Source organism: Giraffa tippelskirchi, chromosome 4 (assembly GCF_054371585.1).
Source record: "Giraffa tippelskirchi isolate mGirTip1 chromosome 4, T2T-mGirTip1v1.2.pri, whole genome shotgun sequence".
NCBI lineage: Eukaryota > Metazoa > Chordata > Mammalia > Artiodactyla > Giraffidae > Giraffa > Giraffa tippelskirchi.
Genome location: NC_137278.1, coordinates 117,134,693 through 117,147,813, shown reverse-complemented (window position 1 = coordinate 117,147,813; position 13,121 = coordinate 117,134,693). Strand labels below are relative to the sequence as shown.

General features: G+C 33.0%; 1 protein-coding gene across 11 annotated transcripts in view; it reads right to left on the bottom strand.

Moving 5' to 3' along the window:
- The window catches only part of LRRIQ1 (leucine rich repeats and IQ motif containing 1), a 223,146-nt gene that overhangs the window by 153,584 nt on the left and 56,441 nt on the right, over window positions 1-13,121 (bottom strand). For all 11 annotated transcript variants that reach the window (XR_014083637.1, XR_014083638.1, XM_081596133.1 and 8 more), the window contains 2 exons: window positions 9,156-9,229; window positions 4,398-4,491 (listed from right to left, as the gene is read on the bottom strand). Coding sequence is in view for 9 of the 11 variants with exons in the window: in XM_081596133.1 (XP_081452259.1) it covers window positions 4,398-4,491; window positions 9,156-9,229 (168 nt within the window). In the remaining 2 variants the exon portion in view is untranslated. The remainder of the gene's footprint in view (window positions 1-4,397; window positions 4,492-9,155; window positions 9,230-13,121) is intronic.

Genomic DNA, 13,121 nt, shown 5'->3' with positions numbered 1-13,121 from the left:
AGTGATCTTAGACAAGGGAGAGAACAGTGACTACTCCCTAGACTCTTATCTTGTTCTACAGCTGGCTTAAGCCAGGTACAGGGATTTTAAACATAATCAGATCCTTGGTTTTTTGGTAAGGTATCTTATATCCCTCTGAAATACTCAGAAAAACAAGGATCTTTCTGGCTGTGGCCATACATCACAGGGAAACCAGATCAGGGCAAAAAATCAACTGCTTCCACCCTAGGATCAGAGGTACACAACCTTTTTTTCAGTTATTCATTTCTCCCTGTCTGTATTTTGTTCATAAATGTATTTCACTATCTGATCAAACTGATAAGACTTGCTAACTTGATTCAAAATTAGGATTTTGAAATAGATTTTCCTACCTGAATTTTAGTAAATGTTTGTCTTTCCCTACACTTAGCATGTGGCCAAATCCACTGTGCTAAATTAGGCTACAGGCCCTGTCCACTTTGGCTTGTTTTGCCTTGATATACCCATGTCCTGATATGATACAAATGTCAAATTTATAATAATTCATGTTAAATCATTTCACAGATGCATGCTGCTGGACATAAAAAGAGATAGGAGTTCAGACTATAAACATCATCAGTACCAGAAAATTCCAAATTGCATATGCAAAGTTTTTCAGTATACTGGGATGTAATTCACCTAGAACTGGTAAATGAGTCTGAGGATATGTGAGAGAAAAACCACTTAGAGCCAAGGGAAACAGCAAGTGGGAAGCAAATGGCAGCAAATATTACAAGAACCCACAGGAGGATAGGAATAATTCTCATCAGCCAAAGTCGAAAGGATACATAGAAGAGACATTAGGCAGAATACTAAGAAAGTTGGAGCCATAGTAGTTGGGCTAAATTAGTACTAGTCTAAATAAAGATTTCTTTGAGATTTCCCTAACAGAACTTAAAAGGAAGTTTTGAAATCATCTCAGTAATTCCAAGTAACATATTAAACAGATGGTGCATGTCAGAAGCAAAATATCAACATATATTAAGTAAAGGAAAAGATGAAAATTAAGGAACCAACAAGTAGAAAAATTTAAATGTCCAGAATATAACTAAAATTGTCTGGGCATGCAAGAAGTAGGAAAATCAGAATCAGAAAAAAAATTAATAAAAATAGACCTCAAAATGAGGGAGATGATGAAATTAACATATAGGGATGTTAAAATGGCTATTATAAATATTATCCATATGTTCAAGATGATTCAGGAATATATGAACATGATTAAGAGAGAAATTGTAAATGTTAAAAAAATAAAGAAAACTTGTATAAATGAAAATCATAACATCTAATTTGAACTGAAAAACAGTTTAGATGGGATTAACTGCAGAGCAGTTACACAAGAAAATATCAGGGGATTTGAAGCCACAGCAATAACTAGTAAGACTGAAATATAGGCAGAAGACAAAAACAATAAATATAAGAACAAAGCAATAGTGACTTCAAGGATACATCAAGTGGTCTAATACTGGTGAAGTTGGAGTTCTCGTAGAAGATAGAGAAGGAAGCAGAAAAAAAATACTTAAAAATAATGGCCAAAATTTTTCACAATTTTATGGTAACTATAAATCCAGTATATCCTAGAGGTTCAATAAATTATAAGCAGAGTTGCAGCAACATGGATGGACTAAAAATTATATTAAGTGAAGTACGTCAGACAAAGACAAATACATCACTTATATGTGGAATCAAAAAAGTGATACAAATGAATTTATTTACAATACAGAAATAGACTCACAGACTTAGAAGACAAAACTTATGGTTACCAAAGAATAAAGGCAGGGAAGAGGGACATACTGGGAGCTGGCTTCCCTGGTGGCTCAGTGGTAAAGAATCTGCCCACCAATGCAGGAGACGAAAGAGACACAGGTTTCATCCCTGGGTTGGGAAGATCCCTTGGAGAAGGAAATGGCAACCCACTCCAGTATTCTTGCCTGGGAAATCCCATGGACAGAGAAGCCTGGCAGGCTATAGTTCATGGGGTTGCAAAAGAGTCAGACATGACTTAATGACTGAATAACAACAACAAAATTAACAGATATATACTACTATATATAAAATAACCAATAAGGACCTACTGTATAACATAGGGGAGAAGGCAATGGCACCCCACTCCAGTACTCTTGCCTGGAAAATCCCATGGATAGAGGAGCCTGGTAGGCTGCCGTCCATGGGGTCACTAAGAGTTGGACACGACTGAGCGACTTCACTTTCACTTTTCACTTTCATGCATTGGAGAAGGAAATGGCAATCCACTCCAGTGTTCTTGCCTGGAGAATCCCAGGGACGGCAGAGCCTGGTGTGCTGCCATCTATGGGGTCACACAGAGTCGGACACGACTGAGGTGACTTAGCAGTAGCAGTAGCAGTAGCAGTATAACATAGGGAACTATATTCAATATCTTATAATAACCTATAATAGAAAAATTCTGAAAAGAATAAACACACACAAATAATTGAATCATGTTGCTGTGTATCTGAAACTAACACACAAGGTAAATCAACTCTATAGCAATTAGAAAAACACTAAGCAAATAAGGAAAAAATCCCAAGGAGAGTAAATCTATCTAAAACCACATCAAAGCATGTTATAATCAAATTGCTGGAAACCACTGATAAAATCTTAAAAGTACCCAGAGACAGAGGAATGAAGACAAGAATGTCCACAGACTTTTCCTTAGAGACAGTGAAAGCCATAAGACAGTGGAGAGATACTTTTTTTTTTAAATAAAAGAAAACAATATTTTATTTTGGGCACTTACTCAGTATTTCACAGATCCTCAACAAGTTTTGAGGTAGGTTAATATTAATATTTATTTTAAAAACTAAAACACAGGCAGAGATTACATCACTTGTTGCAAACCATAACAGGAGTCCTACCATAACCAAGAATAACATGGTTTTTCAGATTAATCTGATGTGTGTGAATTTAACAGTGATAGCTTGCAAATAGTCATTAAAAACAAAACAAAATCCAACTCCCACTAGATATTACAGAAATTCTACTTTGGGTATTTTGTAGTTGTTAAATCAATCCTATAATGATTATACATGCTTTTGAATAACCTACTTACTCTCATTGCAAATCTATTTATGTACAACTAACCCTTGTAATTGAAGAAGGAAATGTCAGCCCACTCCAGTACTCTTGCCTGGAAAATCCTATGGACAGAGGAGCCTGGCAGGCTACAGTCCATAGGGTTTCAAGAGTAGGACGTGACTTAGTGACTAAATCACCAGGAATCCTGATAGTAACAAATTAGCACATTATTGATTTTGTTGTTTTCTGCTTTTGGGGTGGGTGGAGCAGGAAGATAATCAGCAAGCTTTCCTCAGAGTGCAAGGCAGCCTTTAGGTGCAGGTGCTATGCTCAACACACCATCTCTGGTGATTTGGAGTCAAAGGAAAGCAGGTATCTAAGGAAGCCAAGATCCAGAATAGACGCCTGGATCCAAAAGAGGTGAAGGCCCTGCACAAGTCAAAAAGAAGAAAACAGCACTATCATCTCAGGCTACTGATCCCCAGCATCATGCTACAGCATCACAATTTATGGGAAGAGCTCTTAAAAGACCAGTAAATTAGAGAGAGACGTTTTTAAAATATTGGAAGAGGGTTAAAAAATACTTGAAGAGGGGACTAACCACCAAGAGGAATAAGGTAATTTTTCAAGGTGATAAAAATAATGATTGTGATGATTTCTATATAATATTCATATTCATAAACAAAACTGATAAATTTTATTATATGTAAATTACTTCAAAAAACCTGATTACAAAAAAGATGTTGGCTAACTTGGGGAAAATGATGTTAGCATAATTTGAGAATTTCAGATTAGAGAACTTTTTTAAAGAAGAAAATTCATTAAAAAAATCACAAAGTATATTTTTTCATTCACATCCAGGTACTTACTGCACTACTCCAAATAGAGGCCTGAATTCACACATGCTTATAATACATACTTTAACAGACACCAACTTTCTCTTTTCAGAAAATAAAACAAAATCAAATTACTACCAGAAAGGAAATAGTTTTAAATGGCAAGCTACGGGATGTAGATGACTCAAAAAGTAATTCCTTAAAAATGACTTTTCTATAAACACAAACCTAAGTCATCATGATACTAAAATTGTCATATAATCAGTGGTATGGATCAGAATTATCATTTCAAATTTGCATTAGTTCTTACATGTACAAAAAATTATTTTAGGCAGAGGTATTTTTTTAACTACTTCTATAAAATTGTTCTATTTAGAATAACTTTTGAATTATTCTTTATTCACTTTTCCCAGGGAATTTTTAATAATATACACAGAAAAATTTTCATCAAATCGTGTTCTCTGCAATTATAATAAAGTACATACATAGGGTGCAATGATATTTATTTACCTCCAGTTTATTTCTTGAAGAAGTGGGTTTCCAGTGAGAGACAATTCATGGAGAGAAAAGCATGCATCAAACCACTTTATGGCACTTGTAAGATCTATAGAAAATAAACAATAAAAATTATTATGAGGCATTATAGATAAAGGAAAATAGTTAGACATCAAGGACCATTTTATTGTTTGACTATTAAAGAAAAGCACAAAAATTATTTATTCTGCAGAATATATTTTTAAAAGACCATATTAAGAACAGACTGTGCTATCATAATACATATTCCTACTATTTAGCAGCTGTGTGAATTTATGCAAGTCATACAATTGTTTGATAATTCAGGTTTATATCTATCTCATAGGGTGAGAATTAAATGAGTATGTAAATGGCTTAGAGCAAGCTTTGCCAGCTTGTTAACACAACATATAAAAAAGTAAAGTCAAAAGGAATCGGATAGTGGTAAAATTGAAAATTTGCCTAAACAGAATTACATTTATACTTTCAAAAGTAAAACCAGTAGGTCAATCCAGCAATCCAGGGCACATTAAGAATAATTTATTCTGGAATTGCTCTCCCACAGAAAACAATCATAAAACTGGACAATAAACATGAAGCACCTGTTTTTAAGCCTGACTCGGGGGAAAAAAGCAAACACACGTGGTGAGCTGACAATCACAATTTTCTTTTTTCCTCAAAGTATTTAACCATTTTAGAGCAAGAAAGTGGAAATCAAGCAAAGAGGCTGTTTTGCTGAGTGATGAGGCAAAGTTTAGACATGAGGCTGGAATTTATGGTGAAAAGTACTGAGAAGAAGCTGAGTTGTGTATATGTTGGTGGGAAGAGAACTGGGGAAAAAGCATATGCAAGGGTTTACCATAGCCCCTTGGATGAGTGCTAGACAGGGCAACATTCTGAAAAACCTAGCAAAGATAACCTGTTATTACGCTAAGAGCTGAGTGATGACATTATAGTTCACGCAGCAGTGAAAGACACTGTAATTTTAGCCCAGTCAGATAAGACTTAACCGAATACAGCATCTCAGAGATTCAGCTAAAATCCAGAAAGACCATGTATTAGGAGTGAAGACAATGCCCAGGGGTAGAGGAATGTATTGAGAGTTGAAAATTAAAATGATTTGCCCTAGGAGAGAATGAAATTAAGGTTGACAGAAACACAATTATCCATCAATACCTTAACTGCCTGCTAGAAGTACATTTACTATGCTTTAAAAGAAAGATAATAATAGCCGGACTCAGTAAACTGTAGTATGAACAATGTTCAGCATACAGTTATAAAGTATTGGACATTAAAAAGAAACAGGAAAATATGATCTATCAAGAGAAAATCAGTTAAAAGGCAGATCAAGGTGGATCAGATGGACATCAATTTTTTGATAAAGACACCAAAGTCTATCAATGATGAAAACAGTTTGTTCAACAAATGTTTCTGGAAAGATTAAATGTTGTTTAGTTGTTCAACAACAACTCATCTTTGACTCCACACCATTTGTAAAAATTAATTTGAGGTAGGTCAAGACCTAAAAGTAAAAACTTATACTTTAAGACCTTTATAAGATAGTTAAAAAGCATAGAAAATCATTCTGGATGTAGAAAAATATTACAAAGGACACAGAGAGCAAAAATTATTAAAAATAAAAAATTAAGCCAAAATTTAAATTTCTGCTTATCTAAAGTTACACTTAATAAAATTAATAGGTAAAAGAGAGACTGGGAGAGAACACCCACAAAACATATATCTGACAAAGAATTTCATCCAGAATACATAAAGAATTTATTAAAACCAATAAAAGCAAATAGCCAAATTTTTAAAATAGTTAAGATACTTGAAAAGACACAAAACAATATACAGAAACCATCAATGAAGGTATGCAAAGATAGTCAATATCATTATCCATTAGGGAAGTGCATACTGAAACCATAGCGAGATAACACAATGATATACCAAAACCCTATAGAATGGAGTGACTGGAACTCTAATGTGGGGAGGTAAAATTTTACAACTATTTGGGAAAACAGTTTTATTAGTTTCTTATAACGTTAAACATGCACTAGCAGGGGCTTCTCTGGTGGTTCAGATGGTAAAGAAACTGCCTGTAATGCAGCAGACCCAGGTTTAATCCCTGGGTTGGGAAGATCCCCTGGAGAAGGGAATGGCAACCCACTCCAGGACTCTTGCCTGGAAAATTCCATGGATGGAGGGCTAGAGTTCATGGGGTCAAAAAGAGTCGGACACGACTGAGCGATTTCACTTCACTTCTAGTATTCTTGCCTGGAGAATTCCATGGACAGAGGAGCGTGGAGGGCTACAGTCCAAGGGGCCACAAAAAGTTGGACATGACTGTGACTAACACTTTTCACTTTGACTTTCATGCCTCTACTCTATTATCCAGTAATTACATCCTTAAACATTTATCCAGGAAAACTAAAAACTTATGTTACAAAAGTATTTGTACAAGAATTTCCATAGGAGCTTTATAATCAAGAGTACCCCAAACAGATGGTCAATACTGAAATCAGATTGATTATATTCTTTGCAGATAAAGATGGAGAAGCTCTATATCAGCAAAAACAAGACCAGGACTGACGTGGCTCAGATCATGAATTCCTTATTGCAAACTTAAGACTTAAATTGAAGAAAGTAGAGAAAACTACTAGACCATTCAGGTATGACCTAAATCAAATCTCTTACAAGGGATTAGATATGATAGACAGAGTGCCTGAAGAACTTCGGACAGAAGTTCATGACACTGCACAGGAGTCAGTGATCAAAACCATCCCCAAGAAAAGAAAAGCAAAAAGGCAAAATGGTATACTGAGGAAGCCTTACAAATAGCTAAGAAAAGAAGAGAATCTAAAGACAAAGAAATAAAGGAAAGATACATCCATCTGAATACAGAGTTTCAAAGAATAGCAAGGACAGATATGAAAGCCTTTTTTGGTGATCAATGCAAAGAAACAGAGGAAAACAATAGAATGGAAAAGACTAGAGATCTCTTCAGGAAAATTAGAGATACCAAGGGAACATTACAAGCAAAGATGGGCACAATAAACAAAAGAAATGGAATGGACCTAACAGAAGCAGAAGAGATTAAGAAGAGGTGGCAAAAATACACTGAAGAACTATTCAAAAAAAAGTCTTAATGGCTGAGATAACCAGATGATGTGTGATCACTCACCTAGAGCCAGACATCCTGGAATGTGAAATCAAGTGGACCTTAGGAAGCATCACCATGAAAAAAGCTAGTGGAGGTGATAGAATTCCAGCTGAGCTATTTCAAATCCTAAAAGATGATGATGTGAAAGTGCGGCACTCAATATGCCAGCAAATTTGGAAAACTCAGGAGTGGCCACAGGACTGGAAAAGGTCAGTTTTCATTCCAATCCCAAAGAAAGGCAATGCCAAAGAATGCTCAAACTACTTCATGGTTGCACTCATCTCACACACTCAAAATTCTCCAAGTTAGGCTTCAGTAGTACATGAACCAAGAACTTGATGTTTAAGCTGGATTTAAAAAAGGCAGAGGACCCAGAGATCAAATTGCCAACATCCATTGAATCATCGAAAAAGCAAGAGAGTTTCAGAAAACATCTATTTCTGCTTTATTGACTACACCAAAGCCTTCAACTGTGTGGATCACAACAAACTATGGAAAATTATTAAAGAGATAGGAATACCAGACCACCTTACCTGCCTCCCGAGCAACCTGTATGCAGGTCAAGAAGCAACAGCTAGAACTGGACGTGGAACAAGGGACTGGTTCCAAATTGGGAAAGGAATACATCAAGGCTGTGTATTGTCACCCTGCTTATTTTACTTATATGTAGAGCACATTATGCAAAACACAGGGCTGGATGAAGCACAAGCTGGAATCAAGATTACTGGAAGAAATATCAATAACCTCAGATATGCAGATGACACCACCTGCAGAAAGCAAAGAGGAACTAAAGAGCCTCTTGATGAAAGTGAGAGGAGAGTGAAAAGTCTGGCTTAAAACTCAACATTCAAAAAAAAAAAAAAAGAAAATCATGGCATATGAATAATATGAGTTTAAAAGTAATATGAGTTTAAAAGTAGAAAGAAAATTTTAATTAAATTATTTCACCACACATTCAAAGGAGTTTAGAATACATGGCACCCTAATAAGCCATTCAGGCATTTTGACTATTCTAAGTTAAATGCACTTAAAAAAAAAAGTGCAAATGCAAGAGTCCTCTAATCTTCCTTCTTTTTCTTAAAAGCAAGAGATTAAATTCCCATGTTAAAGATATTTTCCTATAACACAAGCAAAGAAACATTCTTGTCTTAAGGATGGGAAGTTAAGGCCAAGAGATATGTATGCAAACAAGCTTGTTAAACTAGCCTTTATTTCCTAGTCACTTTTCCATCCAATTAACTACCTTAGTGCCCAAGCCCCTCGGCCTCCTCTCATTTTCACGATTTACTACTGTTTGCCCAACTCACTATGTAAGTTCAACCTTAACTGCTTCTTGGGATCTTAATTTTCTTGCGAGAACTCTCTCGTACATGTAAAAAAAACAATTAAAACTTGTATTTTTTTTCTTCTCTTTATCTGAGTTACATCAGTTTAATTCTCAGGCCTAGTTTGAGAAAAGAGAAGATTTTCCTCCTCTACACCATTTTGTATAGGTATGTTATATACATCTACCCAGAACATTTCCTTACCATATTTGGAACAGAAACTCAAAAGCCTATTATTTGAAAAACAGCTATGTATTATTATAAACTTACCAGAAAGACAATTGTTGCTGACATCTAGTTTTTCCAAAGAAACAAAATGAAAAAGTGGTATGATTTTTGTCAAGCTGAAAACCAAAATGGAATTTAAAGAAAATTTAAATTGGTGTGTTCTTAATATTATTGATGTAATTATACAATAAGATATTTATTTAACACAATAATACAATATTATAAATTATAGCTCTGGAAGAAATATATAACAATTGCATTTTCACAATAGAATCCAATAATGTAACATTAACTAAAAGTACTTTTTAAAAATACAGTAGTTATAAGATTCTAAATATTTATTCTATAATAGAGGATTTATATTTATTTCTAAAGAGAAATGGTCATGGAATTGTTAATATCAATCATAAATATCAGGAAGCTTAATGTGTACTTGGTATTAAAATAAGAATAAATGGGCTTTCTTTTGTTATTGTTTTGTTTTGTCTTTGTATATGGCTAAATTTACACAGAATTCATAATTTCTATGTATGTTTTCTGGCTCAAACATATAACAAACCATTAAGAGTCAAAAACATAAAAGTATTTATTTTTACTTATTAATAATATTACTTTAATTAGTGTGAATAACTTTGTTTTTAAGTTTAAAAAGTTTCATTTACTAGATTCAAAGTATTATAAGTCCTGTGAGTATAAAAGTTAGAAATATGCACTTAAGGAACACAATAATAGAAAATGTTTTCTATTGATAAAATAGACTTAAATTTAGCAAACATATACTAATATTTAAAATTCATGCTCATTAATATAAGCATGTTCAAATTCTAATAATAGCAAACTTTTCTCTTGCTTTTAAAAGTTTCTATCATTTTTTAAGGTACAACTGTCATTAATACCCCACATTCAAACAAGGAACATAAGTGATATTGAAAATATTCACAGTATTAGTAACAAAAAGCTATGAAGGGAAAATTAATTTTAGTTTGACTTGTATTTCAAACTAAGAGAAGATTACACTTTCTTCATTAGATAGCATCACATTACCCTAGCTTCTTGGCAATAACAATTAAGCTAGTTCATCTAAATCTTTAAATAAGATGAAAATTTCTTTGTATAAAATATATTCTCATCACAAATAAAACATTCTTCTGAATTAATACCCTCTATAAATGCTGAAGATTCATATATGTTCAGAATAAGCTCTTACTAAAGGAGTACTTCTGGTATAAAACAGAAAAAAAGTATGTATTAACTTCTACTTTTACTTTCTTGGTGTTCATGCTGTCTCTCCAGTTGTCCGGGCAGAGATTTTTACATCTTTATTCCTACCAACATCTTGCCATGGTAAAAGAAACAACAACAACAGCAAAAAAACAAAAGTACTATCACGCTAAGATCAGAAGTTTACAGGATAATACTGTGACTGGAAGCCTCATGTCACAAAGCCAACCCTTGTGCTGACCTTAACTCCTCTCTTGTATTATCCTGTTCTACATTAGAAGAGAAACAGAAGATGCTACTGATGCTAAAATAGACTAAATAAGGAGACTAGAAGATCTCTCTGATTGTATTCAATCCTAAGTACAATATTACTATTTATACTAGCTGTGTAACACTAATTCCAGGGGGAAATATCCACGGTAATCAAAGAAAAAGTGATCAAATATTGGTCATTACATTTGTATATATGGTTCATTATTTGCATATGCATTCCTTAATAGCAAAATTTACTGAAACGTCACATGTATTCTAAAAAAGAAAGAAAGAAATGTAAAACTTTTTCAATACATAATCAATGGATTTGAGTCCTAATTTTATGACATTTCCTAATCAGGCATTCTAGATCATTATTACAAGTAAGAAATTTAAGTTCTTCAAGTGAAAATACAATTCTAATAAATGCATTTATTAAAAGAAAATTCTTACTTTTTTTTTACCTTTAGTATATTTCTAATACTAAATCTTTGCCCTTATGCTAAAAGGATTTTGAAAGATTAATAGATATTGAGTTTTTTTCTTTTTTCAGAATGTCTCATGTTTTTAACCAATAAGTTATACGTGGCAACATTTAGTAACATATAGGTTATAAGAGACATCAACTAAAAATAACCAATAAAGTTTTAAAATTGCAAATAAAATTCTCTTTGCAAAAATAAAGTATTTCTTCAGGTAAAGAAATATTTGTTTTAACTACATATTTTTTATAATATCAGAATTTTATCTTTTCAGAGAACCATGCTTTTAGAATCATATTCTTTTTTTTTTTTTTGGAAATTTTAATCAAGAAAACTGGCTATTCATTCACCTTTATGACTATTCATTAGGATGGCAGAAACCTAATAGTAGAATCATTTCTTTTAACTCTATAACTTTCCTTTTACTGACATTCTGTGTATATTTTTTTCCAAGAAAATTCAAACCAGAAAGACAAAGGACATTAGTGAAAACCTAATACCATTTGACCTTGTCACATTAGCCCTGGGCATAAAAAAGATATAAATTTCAAAGACGACAAAAAGCAAAAGATTTGTACAATGAGCAGCCAATGGGTAATAGTTTCCACTTTCTGCTCCTACTTAGAGTCTCACTGGAAGAGGAAAGACTTATGAAGCTGGAGAGTCTTCCAGTCAGAACTCCACTGAGAAAAACTTAAAACAGTCAGTCACATGTCCTAATGAAAATTCAAAACAGAAGTTAGGATGAAACAAGTATTTCAAACAATAAGCACTAAGCATCATTCTTTATATGTATTTGATTTGTTGGAAAAAAGCATATGGACACATAATTTCTTCCTTGTGATGAAAATATTTATCAAAAATTAAAAGAAAAATATGTACATTTTAAAAGACATGCCAACCACAAATCCAAATATCACATTTATAAAATTCTTCTCAGGTTTGCAACATGCACTGACATACATTATTGTTTTGAATAATCATCAAAATCCTGTAAAACAGGTAAGGTAGGTATTACCACACCTTTTATATGTGAAAAAACTGAGGATCAGGTAGTGAGAAAAGATTTGCTCAGTGTCAACTAACAGGTAAGTTGTTAATTCAGAATTCAAACCCAGCCAGATCTGTTGACCCTGAGTTTTACCAAACCTAAAGTAGTTCTGAAAAAGTCAACACATATGGTAAAAGCTTAACATTAAATGGGTAATTTCTACAGTTAATGGTATTAGCTTCTGGTGAAAAATACCTAGTATGAAGATTACCTTTTCACTGATTTTAGGAAATAATTTCACTAATTTACACGTTTATTTCTATCAATCACATTTCCCTGGTGCCCTCAGGACTTATTCACTTATCCTCTCAGAAATGGTAGGTCATTTATGGAAAAAGCTTTCAGAAACCCACAAAAACACCCTTCAAATATAAGTGATAGTGTTTAAAAATGCAAAATAGCATATATTACATAATAATTTTACCACTTTTTATAATAGCTAAGTGCACCAGATTGTTATTTTATTTCTAAGAGAATTTGAGGGTAAGGACATATGTTACTCAGTTTTGTATCACCCAATATAGCAAACACCACCTGAATATCCAAATATTATGAAGCTAATTGCTGCAAACAAAATTATAAATAAGGATTATTTGGTTTAATTATCCCAGTTATTGTTATCAACTCTACAGTTTTTTAAACAGTTCATTTTATAAAATTCCTGGTCATCTATAATTGATATGAGAAATAAGACACATCATATTGATAAGGCAAAAGTCTATTAGCTAGTGTTAACTTTAATTTTTAAAAGCAGAATATTCCTTTGATGATTTAAATTGTCCAAAGAAATAATGGAATTATTTCTCAAAAATGTTGATGTTTTAAATATTTTCTAAATTCTTTAAGATTATTATGCTCATCAATGTGGCATGAAATCTAGTTCTATAAAATGTTAGATATGTCACTAACTGAGTGGTTTACTGCATATGTCCAAAGCATAACTGAGTATTTCTACTGAAATTGCATTTCTTACCTGAAAAATATTGTGAAAAGATCTGATAA